The sequence below is a fragment of the Mustela nivalis genome (assembly GCF_964662115.1).
Source record: "Mustela nivalis genome assembly, chromosome: 2".
Classification (NCBI taxonomy): Eukaryota; Metazoa; Chordata; class Mammalia; order Carnivora; family Mustelidae; genus Mustela; species Mustela nivalis.
The window spans coordinates 157,170,462-157,185,374 of NC_139021.1; the positions used below are offsets into that span (position 1 = coordinate 157,170,462).

A 14,913-nucleotide genomic window follows, 5' to 3' on the forward strand; every position below is an offset into this window, starting at 1 on the left:
GCGGACACACATGCAGGTTCTACAAGTAGTGGGAGCATGTTCTGCACACTGCCTCTAATGTGCTGTAATCTGAAATTGAGGCTTTTCTGGTTTTCTCTCTGGTCATGCAAGTAGCATATGCTCATTCTAGACGATTTGGAGATTATCATACAGAAGAAGAAGGAAGAAAAAAATAATCCATAATCTTACTACCTAGGGATAACCACCGTTAAAACATGTTGGAAAATTTTCTTCTGGTATTTTATTTAAAGAACTTTTTAGTGGTGTTTTGTTGGTGCCAGAATCATTTCTAATGCAGGGCACCTGGGGGAGAGGCCTGCTGTTGCTGTGGTCACTCCTGAAGTCCCCAGTCCCCATGGAAAGTGGAGTCTGAGGGCAGGCTAGGGAGCTGGGTTAGCGAGGATGTGGGCTGGGTGGTGGGTGGCTTGTGTGGGGCATTGGGGGTTGGGAAATGGTAGTAGTATTGGGGGTCATGAACCAAAGGACATGAGGAAGCGTCTCACCAAGTTCTTCCTCCTTTTCAGCCCCCGAAGCCCAGAGAGAGACTGTGTTTGTGTGTGCCTCGTGTAACCAGACCTTGAGCAAGTGAGAAGAGGGACTGGGGTCTAAAGTGGGCGTCGGTCCCTGGGACCAGCAGCAGACCTCACTCTCCTATCCCTAGCCCCATGTGGTGTGTGCTGGGCAAATGTGGCCTGAACGCTAGGTAGGCTTCCCTTCGCTCTCCTCGCTGTCTCCAGCTGGGTTCTGGAGCTGCTCCCCCCTCTTGTGGACGGCTAGTAAATGGCAGTTCTCAAATCCCAGAGGTTAGAGGAGCCCCTGGAGGGCCCGCGTGTTTGCCCTCCTCTGTCCTGTGCTGAATTAGTGGACTCAGAGCTGGGAGGGGAATATAAACTAGAGGGCAGTAGTGAGCTAGGCCTGGACTCTAGGGGTTTCTGAGCATCAGGGCGTTTCTCCACACCTCACAATTCTAGGAGACCACAGATCAGAGATGGGGAGAAGAGATTCTTCTTCTGCTGTTCCTGGGCCAGTCCCTTGGCCTCTGAGAGCCTGCAGGAGGGCTTGGGCATGGCATGGCCCAACTCTGCTGTTTGAATGTCCCTTCAGGCATCAGCATCTCATTGTTTCTCCACCAGAGAGTGTATGGCCAGAGCTAGTAAGACCAAAAGTCCCAGAAACAGGGTTGAAGTTTCCATGTTCTCCCAGAGGAGGCCGTATCTAGGAGGGCATGTCAGAATCCTTTAGTATTAAGTGGAGCAAAACATAGGGAGCCCCAGCATCTCCAAGGACATCAGACTCACCTTGCAGAGACCTTGACTTGCAGAGTCTCAGCCCACATATTACCCTGGTGACATTCCACTGGGTAGATGCCAGGTGTTCAGATCACTCTTACTTCTCCTGCTCAAAGCCTCAGGCACCCCTCCTCTGGCCCAGAACTATGTTTTGCCTCCCTGGCCCGTTGTCCCATGGAGTGTGAAACAGGCAGGGAGAGCAGAGGTCCTGAAGCCCTTGACCCTTGGGGGCCTGGGAAATGTAGGATCCCTCCGGGCTAGGTCCTCGATTCTGAAGCTGTTCCTCAGCAGGACAGTCTCACTTAGGGATGAAGGCCACCTGAGGTCCCCATCTTCTCTTCAATAATTTTATGTTCACTTCTGGACTGTTAGGGCACCAGCGTCTCTCCCTAAGCCTTGAGCTGGCTCGGGCATCCTTTCTGTCCCCTGGAGTTGCTCTGCCTTTTTGAAGTATTTATTTATTTATTGCATGGTTCCTGGGAACATGTGCCCCAAGGAATGGGATGGAGAGGAGGGGGTGCTTCTTCCCAGGATGCCTCCCTGGAGTCATGGGCTGCTGGGGACCCAGGACCCATAGGAGGCTGAGCAGGTGTCCGAGGAGGCAGGCTGGGGAGACAAGACCGCCCCAGGCTAGCTTTCTGGGGCTACTTAGGGCTGGGCAGCTAGGGTCCTGTGACAGATCAGGGAGGTGCAAGTCCCTGGGGAACCAGGCAGGCCTTGGTGTACCCCCTTCCTTGGGCTCCTTTGTTAACAGATGAGAGTTAAATACTCTGTGCTTTATTTACACTGGAAAGGAACAAAAAGGATCTCTGTGTATATGGAGAATTGTCAATAAAAAGGCCCTCAAGCTTCTGACGTTTTTGTCCTGGTCCTTGCGCTAACCCTCTCTGTGAGGCTAGAGAGCCAGACTTGCCCTGGGCTGAGTTTGCAGGCCTGCGCTGTGCCTGTGGGACACGGCTGGAGGGGGTGTGGAGTCTGCAGGGGAGGTGTGGGGGAGGAGCTCTGTGCCTCATGCAGGCGGGGCTCAGCACGTGTTTGTCGGATTGACTTGAGTCTCTGTCTTGTGATCAGATTGTGAGCAGTTGGGGGTTAGGACCAGGACTAGTCAAACACTAAGCAGTGCAGGCTTTAGAACGGAAGGATTTTAGCTAATCCTTCTTAGAAAGCAAAAAAGGATCGGCCGCTGTAGAGGCTGAGAGCCAGCCAGAAGAGGATTGGCTGTGAGACAGGGCAGATAAGCGGTTCTCTGAAAGCAGAGTTTGTGGGGTGTGTACTGGGTGCCAGGCACAGTGGTGAGTGCTTTATACACATTTTATTTATGCGTAGTGATGGTCCTATGAGGTAGGCACTGTTCACCCCCATTTTATAGATGAGGACACTGAGGCCAAGGGAAGCTGAGTAGGGGCAGTGAAAGGTCTGGCATGGTACTTGGCAGACTAGGGCTGGCTGTGAGCCATGCCTTCCAGACGGAGCGCTGGGGCAGCGAGGACCGCAGGAGAGACCTTGCATCAGGGCTGAGGTGAGGTCACAGCCGTGTTCTCATGGCCCCATTCCCGCAGAGCTCGCAGAGGCAGTGGCCTGGTCCAGATGGGATTCTGCCTAGCTCATGGACTTCTAATAAGGGGGAGCCCCAGCAGCTCCAAGGGGCCTCGAGAGACAGGGAAGCAGGCAGGACCTTTTCTTGGCAGTTTTTACAGAAGACAGTGTTCTCTTGAAAAAGTATCAAAGTGGCCTCAGCAGCTTGGGTCCAGAGGAACAGTAAAGACATTGGAGGAAGGCGAAGTGGGGCCTTGGAACCAAAGGACAGCAGCGATGGTGCAGGCCCAAGGGAGATGCAGCTGGGGCTGCGCAGGTGCTTTTGTGCATGGCACATGTCCTGGGTGGCTCAGCTGGAAGGCTGCTCAGAAGTCGTCCAGGCCAGCCCCTCACTTCGGGAAGGACAGCACATCCATTTGAAGAGGCATCTTCCCCACGGTGTCAGAGGGAGGGCCTTCTTCAGAGCAGGAGCAGCCAGGGCCAGTCTGTTGGCCGTCAGAAGTAGGCAGTGCTGTGGCAAGTCCCATACTTGGCCTTCCTCTGCCATCAGTGGCAGCCACGCTGGAGTGAATTGCCACGGGGCATTGCCCCTAGGCCTTTCTGTGCTACTTTCCTCTGTAAAGTGCATGATACTGATCTGTACCTTACAGGGCTGCTGTGAGGAGTTCCTGAGACCTTCCACTCCAGGCATGGAGCATGGGCCCTGGGGCACAGGAAGTGATTTTCAAAGGCCAGCCTGTTCCTGCCATTCTGGCAATCTGACTGTCCCAGATGGCCTAGAACAATTTTTGGTTTATGTGTTTTTAAACCAGAGACTAAGATTATTATTCAGGAAAGAATCTGAGGCCAGAGTGTAGTTTGAAAAAGCAGAGACAATACTATTTTATTTTGGGGAAAAACAAAAACGATGTGTAATGTTGGTGAAGTAGTCTGTGGCACGAGTAGCCTTTGGGACACGGGCTACCAGGGCTCGGGAAGCACGGGTTTTATCGTGGGGTCTTGGATGGGTCTTCACACCGAAAGGAAGCCAGAGGGCCACCTCTTTGTCCCTTTACAGTGTGTGTGAGGGCCTCAGTGAGAGCAGTCTGGGGAGTGACAACTTGCAGGTGTGCAGGTACCACTGGGAAAATGAAGCTGTAGAGGGTGGATTGTGTCTTGCAGCTGGCGGGGGTCCACAGTGTGGAGAGGACTGGATGTGTGGTGGCTGAGAGGGCAGACTGCTCATAATAGAATTGGATGCCTGAGTTAAAAGATGCCTCCATTTTGTTCTTTGGCACCCATTGGGAGGAATAGTAGCTGGGTTGTGCTCCAGCTCTGGTCCCCACTGGGACAGACTTGGGACACAGCCAGCACCCACAGCCTGGCTTAAGTTGATGGGTCTGTTGATCTTTTTGTGGTTTGGTAGGGATGGGGGGCAATCTGTGGTGAGCCCTGGCAGACTTTGAATTGGTTTCGGGGGTCTTCAGGATTTGTAGCCATCGATCTCCTGGCCCTCAGGGCTAAAGCCCAGCGAAGCTCCATTTTCATGCCCTTGTCTTCATGGAACCTTCCAGGCACCACTTTTGAGAGGCCCTGGCTCCAGCATCTATCTTGTAGCTGGTGGCAGGCTCCGAGATCAGGATAACACCTACTTTACTTTTCTTTTCTTTTCTTTTATGTATCTTGGATGTTCTTTATTAATTTCTGGAAAATATTTTATTTATTTGTCAGAGAGTGAGAGACGAAGAACAGGAGCAGGGAGAGCTGCAGACAGAGGGAGAAGCAGGACCCACGCTCAGCAAGAAGCCCAATGCGGGACTTGATCCCAGGACCCTGGATCATGACCCGAGCTGAAGGCAGATGCTTAACCGACTGAGCAGCCCAGGCATCCCAACACCTACATGCTGAGCTTGTCATTCTTTCTTAAACCTCAAGACATTCCCCAAAGCTAGGTTTTGTTATTAAGTCCATTTCACTGATGAGTAAAACAAAGGCCTGGAGAGGTTAAGTAATCTGCCCAAGATCATGTAGCTAGTAAGCCATGGAACTGGGGTGTGAATTGTGCCACAGGTGCTTGAAGAGGCATTATCAGAGAAACTCTGGGTGAACATACAATCCTGCCTCACTCCCCTCTGTTCTGCCTTGCCCCCACCAGCTCCAGGATCTTCTGAGCCACTGAGCTAACAGGAGCAGCCTGCCCATCCCGAGCCCTAGCAAAGTGGGCTCAGCGTCCAGAGGAACAGAGGCAGCCTTGTGGCAGGAGCTCCCCCGCCCCAGCACCACCCCCCTTGGTTGGGTCCGTTTCAACACCCCAGAGCAGCACATTCCATTCTCTGGCACAGCTGGGGGTTGGGGATTCCGGATTCCCCTGGCTGCTTGCTCTCTTCAGGGCCCCAGCAGAGCTTGCTGTCTGGGCTGGGATACTGGGTCCCAGCCACATACATTCCAGCAGCAACCACCCCCCACGTTGGATTTCCCAAAGAGTGAACTTTAGCCAGGATTACAGCCGACTAAACAGTTGTGGGTTGTGAGCTTCCTTTGTGGGCCTCAAGAGCCTGGATGCATAGGGAGGAGGGGTGGTGGGGTCAGGGGTGGGCTGCTTTGGGTCAGGAGCAAAGCCGCAGTCAGAGGCTGGCTCCTCTGTTGCTGTCAGGGCCCTTGGAGTGGGACCTGAGCAGGGCTCGCAGAAATCTTCCTGTGAGGCAGGGTGGCTGAATTGCTGTCTGTCCTTCCCCCATGCCCCTGGGCTTCGCCCCCTGCAAGCAGTAGGATAGTGGTTGAGAACCTGGGGTCAAGTCCTAGTACCACTACATGGACCACTACTGTGTACTCTGAAGCGTGTCCTCCAGTAAGCTCACGAACCTCTCTGGTCCTCAGCCTCCTCCTCCTTAAAACGGGGATAGTAATGCTTACCTCTGAGGGCTGTTGGCAGGCTTGAATTAGAATACCAGAGTGAGGGGCACCTGGGTAGCTCATTGGTTGAGCGTCCAGCTCTTGATTTCAGCTCAGGTCAGTGTGATCTCAGGATCGTGAGACTGAGCCCCGTGTCAGGCTGTGTGCTCAGCACACAATCTGCTTGAGGATCCTTTCTCTCCCTCTGCTCCTCCCCTCTCATAGGGGTGCGCTTGCTTGCTCTATCTTCCCTATCTCCCCCCACCCCCGCCCTGGTAAAATAAATAAACAAAATCTTTAAAAAGAAAAAATAAGAATCCCAGAGTGCTTGGAATAGTGCCTGCCACCCAGCATGGGCTTGGAATTTATTATGTCTTCTCCCTGCTGTTGGCTTACATACCCCTTGGGGAGGGGTGTATTTTCTTTTTTTTGTTGTTTTTTCCCTTTTCTTTCTTTCTTTTATTTTTTTTTAAAGGTTTTTATTTATTTATTTGACAGACAGAGATCACAAGTAGGCAGAGAGGCAGAGAGAGAGGGGGAAGCAGGCACCTTGCTGAGCAGAGAGCCCAATGTGGGGCTTGATCCCAGGACCCCAAGATCATGACCTGAGCCTAAGGCAGAGGCTTTAACACACTGGGCCACCCAGGCGCCCAGAGGGGTGTATTTTCTGAAGTAAAACGCCAAGTATAGGCTCTGTCCTGAAAGTAACAACTCTGGGTTTTAGATGAGATGTTCCTACCTCTTCCTGCCTTCCTGCCAGTAGGTTTCTTAGTTAATAAATCAGTTAGGAATGTACTGTAATGTATGGGCACCATGCTAGCCAGGTCAAGGCCTTTGGTTAATAAAAATACCAGTTACCATTTAATGAATATCTTCTAAATGCTGGGCACTGGTTTGAGCAACTTGTCATATGTTATTCCCACTTAACACTCAGCCAGCCTGTGAAATAGACATTATTCCGTCATTTAGTAGTTGGGCAGTGTTCCCAATGTCACATGGTCACCAAGTCACAGGATTGGAACCCAAAACTGGGCTCTACTACCTCTCTTCAACCTGATCCAGGGTACTTCTTCTTCTTCTTTTTTTTAATTTAAGATTTATTTATTTTTTAGAGTGGGGAGAGGGACAGAGACAGAGAAGCAGACTCCTAGCTGAGTGTGGAACCCTATGCGGGACTCAGTCTCATGACCATGAGATCATGACCTGAGCTGAAATGAAAAGTTGGATGCTTAACTGACTGAGCCATGTAGGCACCCCAGATCCTGAATATTTAGCAGCCTGCCCCAAATCCTTCCTGTTCTTTATCAGAACTCTGATTTTGTACCCAACTGAAACACCTGACTTCCTCTGCCTCCTCGCACCTGGGGTTGGCCATGTGACTTAGTTCTGGCCGGGGAGCTAAACGTGGAAATCTACCAGGTGGGACTTGTTGGGAAATTACTGTTTTCCTGATCAAAAGGGCCAGAGGCAGCTGACATGCTGTGTTTGCTTCCCTTCTCTGCCTTGCTGCCTGGCATGTGGTTAGAAGTGGGGAGGAGGAGGCACTGTTTGTAACCAAGAGAACAGAAGCCGTCTCCTGGCAGAGCAGGAAGACAGAATGAGCCTGGGACACGGACCTCACACCTGTCTGTCTCTAGCCCTCTGGTGTGCAGAAGCCCCACTGTTTCTTGGAGTTTCTGTCAGATGTAGTCATTCGCTGACACACAGCCCAGATGCTCGCTGGACAGCAGTAGCTGTCTGTTTCCAGACCAGCCAGGAGGGAGTGTGTTGTGGCTGAAGGAAATGAAGGGTGGGCTCAGGCCTTGTGGGGCTTCCCCTCCTTTTGGGGAGGATTCTTCTTGGTCCCAGGAAGAGATTGCTGGGGGGTCTGACAGCAGATGTTGGGGACAGAGCCGATGTACAGAGCAGAGCCAGACCCCTGTGTTGGGGGTGGCCAAGGATTGTCTTACTGGGGCTTCCCGGGATGGGTGAGGGGAGCCCCTCCCCTGCCTGCTCCATCTCGCTGGCTGCCAGCACCTGACAGAGGTCAGTATTGTGCTCCCGCCAGAAGTAGCTGGAGTCCTGTCTGTTCAGTGGAAAAATAATTCCTGGTCCTGGTTGACCATAGAAGTGTCCATAAATATTTGGTCGGGGTAGGAGGCTGGGAGACAAGGGGCAGATTCAGGGAGCTGTGGGCTGGGCAGGCTTGGGGTGAAGGTGGGTGGCGGTGGCTTCCTCAGAGTTGAGGAGAAACAAGCAGGCCTCTGCTGCTCCTGACCTGTGGCGAGGCCACCTGACTGCCCAGGGAGGAGATTTATGGGCAGGCTGTCAGACCACCTGTTAGCTCACCCTGGCCCCACAGCAGAATGGGGGCCCTTTGGCCTTCCTCGTTTCTCTGTGGCATCGTGCTTCTATGAGAGCCCTGGAAGCCAAGTCCTCGTAAGAGAACGCAGCTGCGCTGTGTTGGAGGAGCAGGAAGCCCTGCCTGGGCTGGGCAGCCGGACCCTCACTAGTGAGGAAAGTTGCTCTGGGGGCATCCCCAGCCCCCTGCCCTGGATACGTCTGCCGTGTCCCTCAGCATCTGCTGACAAACCCCCAGGGTCTCTTTCCAGAGGCTGGGTGTTGTGAGTGGCAGGAACCTGTTCCCTCCATTTTAGGCCTTCTGCCCTCCCTGCCCCATTCAGCTCCAGGCGCAGCACCATCTGCTCCGAGTTCGCTGAAGAAGCCCTCAGTCGTCATAGGCACTGCTTCCTGCATGTAGGACCGAGACCCAGCCTGAGGTCACCCCAGCAACCACCGCACCCCCCACCCCCCGCCGCCGCTGCCTTAGCTATTGGCTCATCTAGATCGTGGTCTTCAACGCAGGCTGCATACACCCCGGGGAGCACCTAGAGATTCAGATTTCTGAGCACCCTCAAGAGATTCCAAGTTAGTTGTGGAGTGGGGCCCCCTATTTGGCAAGAGCTCTCTAGATGATTTGAAGATTTATGTGTTAAAATGTGGATTCGGATACAGTAGGTGTGGGGTGGGGCCCGAGCTCTTATGTGTTTTCTCCCTGGCTTCCAGGGGCTCCTGCCCCTCTGGTTCCTGTGGCACAGGTCTACACCGTTATCCCTGCAGGTCAGGGCGGGTGCCCAGGGGCAGTCTGAGTGCCAAAGGGGTAGGAGGTGACACCTCTAGGCCCTTGGCTCTTCAGAGTAGTTCCCTGTGGTGCAGCCTTCTTGGGATCTGAGGAGGAGGCAAGGTCAGGGACTTGCTGTGGGACTGTGGGAGCCCTTTGGCCATGGGAGAAGGCTGGGGATCTTGGTGTCTCTCTTCCTCTTCAGGAACAAGAGGACGGTCATCTCCATTTGTCACAGTGATGGGGATGAGAAGGGTGATCATCACTCTGTGCTCTCAGGGGATCTTACGAGAATAGGGGCATTGTTCTTTGGCAGGTATGTCTGTGTGGATGGGCCATGGGCTGTGACAAAGAATCTCTTTCTAAAAGTCCCTTCTGAACCTTCCTCTCCCCACCTTTGGGGCCAGCTGACAAAGAAATAACCTAGTCAAAACCAACTTGGGTTTTTTTTTTTTTTTTTAATTTAATTAAAAACTTAAAAAAATTAGAAACTGAGCCTTGCCTGCGTCAGGTCTAGTGCCTGTGGCCTTGCAGTGGTGGCGATAATTTAATCATCATCAGGGTAATGGGGACATGCAGAGGCTGAGGGATGAACCCTAAAAAACGGCCTCTGGGAGGGAGTCCGGGCTGGGCCTGTCTCCAGTCTAGCAGGGAGGGGATGGGGAAGGTGAGGAGCTGTGGCTGGAGGGCACTGTGGCCCTAATGCCTCTCCTTTGGGGGACTATGATGACACGAGTGGGCAATGGGGGTAGGGAGCTGTCCCACAGATAGGTCAGCCTACTACTGAGACTTTCCTCTTGAAGGCAAGTCCTCACCACCGTCAGAGGGGAGCTGACACCAGGGTCTGTTCAGGAAACTGTCTCCTTGGGCTGCTCAGAGCCCCTCAGAGCTTCCCTCGCTCTCCTCCACTCTTTCTGAAACGCTGGGGTTCCTTCCCAAATGAGAAAGCCCTGCTCCGAAGAGAAGAAGGCCCCAGGGGCCCCAGAGCCCCTCAGTCACCGACAGCTCAGGCTCCATGCCCATTCCTTAGGGCCTGTGCTGGTAATGACTGCATGAAACCACTCAGGCAGGGGCTGGGTCAGCCTGGGAATAGGGGTGAGGCCAAGTGGGCAGGAAGGGAGTGTGCCCCCCAGGGTGGGGAGAGGGCAAGGCACAGCCGGCTTGGGTGGGGCAGGGAGCAGCGGCCTTCAGTGGGGTTCGGCGGCCCCGTAGAAGAAGGGGTAATAGAGGGAGCAGGGGTAGGAGAACATGAATTTGACTGCGAACTTCATCTCCTTATTCTTCTTGTCCCAGCGGTAGACGGCCATGAGCAGCAGCTGCCCGTCCACCTTGCGGCCCATGACCAGGAAGCTGCCGGCCAGGCTGTCCAGCTGCGGGCAGGGGCAGCTGGCGCCATTCTTCATGTGCAACACCAGCCGCTTGGTGTCCTTCCGCTTCAGGGGGCCTGGCTTGAGCAGCTTCTTCTTTTTCTGGGCTCCAATCAGCTTCCGGTCCCCATTCTCTATCTTGATCTCCTTGATGCGCATTTTAACCACTGTGTGTGTGCAGACAGGGTAGACGGAGGGGCAGGGTGAGGATGGGTGGGTTTGCTCAGGCTGCTCTCAGGCCCCCAGTGGGTGCCTGTACCTGAAGTTCCACACCTGGGCCTCAGGGAGGTGGACTTCATGATCCCTGGGCTAACTTCCAGATGGGATTTCTGGCTGTGTGTGTGTGTGTGTGTGTGTGTATGTAGTCATGGTGGGTGGGCTGGTAAATGTTTGACAGCTGGCTCTGGGGAGGGGTCCTGCTTTGTAGCACGGGCTGGTTTCCATGAGGTCTGTGCCCCGCCACTGGGGCCCACTGCATCATGGGGTGCTGGATTGAGCAGCATGCACATGACCAGCTCTTGCTGGTGTGAACACACCACTGTGACCTTTGTGAGACTGTATGGTACGGGTGGGAGTGTGGTGTCTGGGGCTGTGTGTCTGATATTGGACAGTATGTCTGTGGTGTGTCTGCAGGGTGGGGGATGGGGAGATGTTTGAAGGCAAGAGGGTGGTCGGGGTGATCATCCAGGGTACACACGGTGGCTGTAGAGAGCCTAACATAGTTAGGGGTTGGGAGTCTGGAACTTGAGAAGGTCACTTAGGCTCATCTCCCACTTCTTCATGCTCCTGGACCCCCATCTCTGTGAGCAGCCAGGGAGATGCCTGAGAATGACTCTGTTTACCCCGGGAAGGAAACTGTTGTAAAATCTCTTTCAATCTTTCTCTTTCTTTCCTTAACCACTTTCTTGTTCTCTCTTGGACACACACACACACACACACACACACACACACACACACTCACCCCTTGCAATAGGAGTATTCTCTTTCCAAACGGACTAATGACCTAGAAGACTGAAGTAAGGATTTCATTGCTATCTCTTTTTTACAGACAGGGAGGCTAAGACACAAAACAGCAGCCAACTTGGCAAAGGCCACATGCCGGGTCGTGTGGTCCTGACTAGACATGGCTCACTGTCCCAGGAACGGAGAGGCTCCAGGATGAAGGCGTGGGACAAGTGACCACAGTTCCCCTGGCCAGAGGTGCATCGGGTACCATGCAGAGGTGCCCAGGGGCAAGGGTGCTTCACTTCCATCCTGGGGCCCAGCTTTTTCCCAGCTGCCCCCAGCCATCTCCAGGCTTAGCTTGCTTTTCCTAAAGAGAAGCCAGCCCTGGAGGGCCCTCTGCGGGCAGGTGCCTAAGGGAGGGCTGCAGGAGCCTTGGTCGAGGGTGGGGTTTGGGGCCCATGGACCATGGCCTTGAGGGGCTTCTGAAGCCTCTGGGATGACCTACAAAATGAGGTGCATTTCTTTGGCCAGATGGTTCATGGTCTTCATCAGATTCTAAAAGGGACCCAGGATGCAAAAACTGTTAGTATTCACTATGATGGTTATGGACATGGGTGTTCGTGTGTGGGTGCGTGTGTCAAGGAGGAAAAGAATTGGGGCAGTGGGCACATGGGCTCCACACTCACCAAAATCGCTGGAACACATCTGCTCCATGAGGCCGTCGGCACTGTGCTCCATCTCACACTGGGCACAGATCTTGGTCACTGAAGAGAGAAGCAGGGGTGGGGTCGAGGGAGGCTGATGAGGGGATCGGAGCCCAAAAGCCATTCGCCACCCGAGGAGCCACCGCCCCCTGCCAAGCCTCCACTCTCATCAGGAAATGGGATGATGGTAAGGGTGCTCACTGGGTAGTTGTGAGGTTCAAAAGAGACAAGGTTGCTGGGGGACAAAACTGCCCCCGTGGGCACAATTGCTCTGTGACCCTGGCACCTGCCACCACAATGTGCATTGTCTTCTTCTAAACTTTGTTTCATTTAATCCTCAGCCTCTGAAGTATTCCTATTAAAGAAAGGAAAACTGAGGTCCAGAGTGGGTACCCAAGTCTGCAATACTATTGCGAACTGAGCTTGTAACTCAGGATGGGGGGTGTCTACAGGGTCTTCCTAGGAACACAGGGTCTGGGCAGGAGGGGAAACAAGTGACACTGGCAGGACAGGGCCTGTGGTAAACTGAGGAGCATCACCTTCTAAGGTGGGCACCTTAGCATTGCCAGGACTTCTGGGGTCTCAAAGGAAGCCCAAGCTCTTAATTTTTATATGAAATAGTTTCAGTTTTATTGTGGGCCACATAAACCCTTCAGGCTGCCTCTGGTTCTCAGGCCCACATGGCACCTGCCCTCTGTCCTATGTCTCTGCCCCCAACTGGGTGCCCCATCACAGGGGAAGGCAGGCTTCAGAGAGGGCAGGCCCTGGTAGGATTCTGAGCCTGAGCCCAGGACTTCCCTGTCTTCCAGGCTGTTAATGCATGACTTCCAAGGGAACCAGAAAAGGAACCAGACCGAGATCCCTGTAGGGACTGCGCTATCCGTGCTTGAGCTGGCTCGCTCTCTCCTGCTTCCTGGTCCCATTTCCAACCCAAGAATAGAGGTTTTCCCTTCTCTCAACACTCCCCCGTGATAGGACCCCTACCCAACTGTGACTCTCAGGAGGGACATGGGGGTGTAGGACCAAGGACTACGTGGATGAAGTTAGCCCTGGCGGCGGGGGAGAGGGGGATAGGGTGTGGTGGAGTCCAGTTGCCTTTTGTTGCATCAGATAAGAAGATGGGAAAGCAGTACTGCCCCTTGGGGGAGTCCAAGCATCAAGGGTTCCTTAGGCTCTCGAGTCAACTGCCCAGTTTTCTGTCTTCTGCTCAGTGCCACTGCTGGTTCTCCTGTCTGGTGCCCAACCCAGCCTTACTCTGCTTGCAAGGAGTTTGGGGGGTGGGAGGTGCACAGTGAAGGGAGGCTGAGACCAGGGAGGAATTAGGGGTAATTAGGGACTTGGGGTGGGTGGGAGGTGGCACTTAGGAGCTCACAGTTTTTGGAACCTGAGCTCACTTCCTATATTACTTATGGAAAAACTGAGGCTCAAAGTTTAGGCAACTCCTAAGGGCTGCTTGTTAGTGGCAGAGTCTGGCAATCTGCTCTTTCTTCTGCACTGAGCTTTACCCTAAGGTCTCCTAGCCTGGGGGATTAGGGGGGAGAGTGGGAGAATTTAGGGTTCCCAGGCATGGAAAATGGTGTGTGGGGGGGTGGGTATAGCAGGGAAATGCGCTTAGCCCACAGTTTCCCCCCATATCCTTTCCCTCAGCCCTCCTCCCCCGCCAGGCCCCCAGCATGAGGAGGGGTTGGTGAGTCTTGTTTTGGTGCCTTGGGGTCCAGAGCTGTGTTGGGAGGTGAACGGGCCTGGGCATTGTTTAGCGACTCTAGGCATTCTTAGGCTGAGAGAGGCCATAAGACATTTATGGGGGACAGTATTGGGGCTACGCAGGGATTCCAGCGTCTTTGGAAGGTGAGCGTTGGGAGGGATGCCAGGGGCGTCTTCAGGAACGGAATCGGAATGGGGAGAACCAGTGAGCATGGTCAGAGCTTCGGGGAGGCACTACCCTGGGAGTCTGAGAAGGCTGCAAGACTGGCGGGGTGGGGGGACAGTGGGCGGAGGTGCAATTCCTGGGGCATGCAGGGCGAGAGAAGGTGTGTGTGTGTGTGTGTGTGTGTAAGGGGGTGGCCCCTCCGAGTCGCACGGGGCTGTCGGAGCGCGCGGGGGCGGTGGCGGCGGCGCTACCTGGAGGCGCGGTGGCAGGCAGGTGTCCGAACTGCATAGTGATGCAGAGGTCGTTGTCCAGGGGAAACTTGTGGCAGTGCAGCATCTCGGGCCAGGGGAAGCCGTAGGCCTCCATGAGTGGCGCGCAGCCGGCGCGCACCGCCTCGCACAGAGAGCGGCACGGGTAGATGGGCCGGTCGAGGCAGACGGGCGCGAAGAGAGAGCAGAGGAAGACCTGCGTGTCCGAGTGGCAGCGCTTGGCCAGCAACGGCAGCCAGCTGCTCGCCTGCTGCTTCACCTCGGCCAGGCTCTCGTGCTCCAACAGGTTGGGCAGCCGCATGCGCTTGTAGCCCACGGTGTGGCAGAGCGGGAGGTCGGCGGGGATGTCAAGGCACTGCGGTGGTTTGGAGTACGAGCGCCCGTGCAGCGGCTCCGCCTGCCAGCCGTAGTAGTCGTACTCCTGGGCGCGCGCCGGCGCTCCGTGCAGCGCCCCCAGCAGCAGCGCCAGAGCGGCCGCCCGCGCGCCCCCCGCCGCCGCCCGCATGGTGCGCGGCGTCCCCAGCTGGTCCGGAGTGCACCCGCCGCCCCGCAGCTCCCTTGCAACCGCCGCCACCGCCGAGGTGGCCCGAGTGGTGGCAGCCTTCGCTCCGCTCCCCGGCGCACCGAGTGATCCTGGCACCTCCCACCTCGGGGCTCCGGCCCCGGCCTCACCGCGCGCCCCAGCCAATCTCCGGCCGCCCGGCCCCCGGGCCCAGGCGGGGAGGCGAGGTGGAGCCCCCACGGCCCCTCCCGCCGGCGCTCGCGAGTCCCGCCCCGCGCCGGCTCATGCGCCCCTCTCCCGCGCACCGGCTGCTCCACCAGCGCGGGGCTCGCCTTGCGCCGCTCCGGGGGGCTCCCTCACCTCCCTGGGCATTTCCTCGCGGATCGCGTTCTCCATTCCTTCCTCCTTATCTCCCTCCGCCACAGCCTCTCCTGTTCCTTTTCTCACTCACTTCCCTTGC

General features: G+C 55.2%; 2 protein-coding genes across 12 annotated transcripts in view; one reads left to right on the plus strand and one right to left on the minus strand.

Annotated features, from left to right (window-relative positions):
• ZFYVE27 (zinc finger FYVE-type containing 27) overlaps nt 1–14,913 on the plus strand; it is a 112,074-nt gene that overhangs the window by 20,116 nt on the left and 77,045 nt on the right. For 2 of the 11 annotated variants that reach the window (XM_082722162.1, XM_082722163.1), the window contains one exon: nt 525–2,144. The exons of the other annotated variants lie outside the window; for them this stretch is intronic. In XM_082722162.1, the coding sequence (XP_082578288.1) occupies nt 525–589 (65 nt within the window). In that variant the 3' untranslated portion in view covers nt 590–2,144. Of the gene's footprint in view, nt 1–524; nt 2,145–14,913 lie in introns of those variants that run through there. 11 annotated transcript variants of the gene reach the window in all.
• SFRP5 (secreted frizzled related protein 5) lies at nt 1,453–14,644 on the minus strand. The gene is made up of 3 exons (XM_082722195.1): nt 13,934–14,644; nt 11,795–11,872; nt 1,453–10,330 (listed from the first exon to the last, which is right to left on the minus strand). The coding sequence occupies exons 1-3, from the start codon at nt 14,454–14,456 to the stop codon at nt 9,984–9,986; spliced, it is 948 nt and encodes a 315-aa protein (XP_082578321.1). The 5' UTR covers nt 14,457–14,644; the 3' UTR covers nt 1,453–9,983.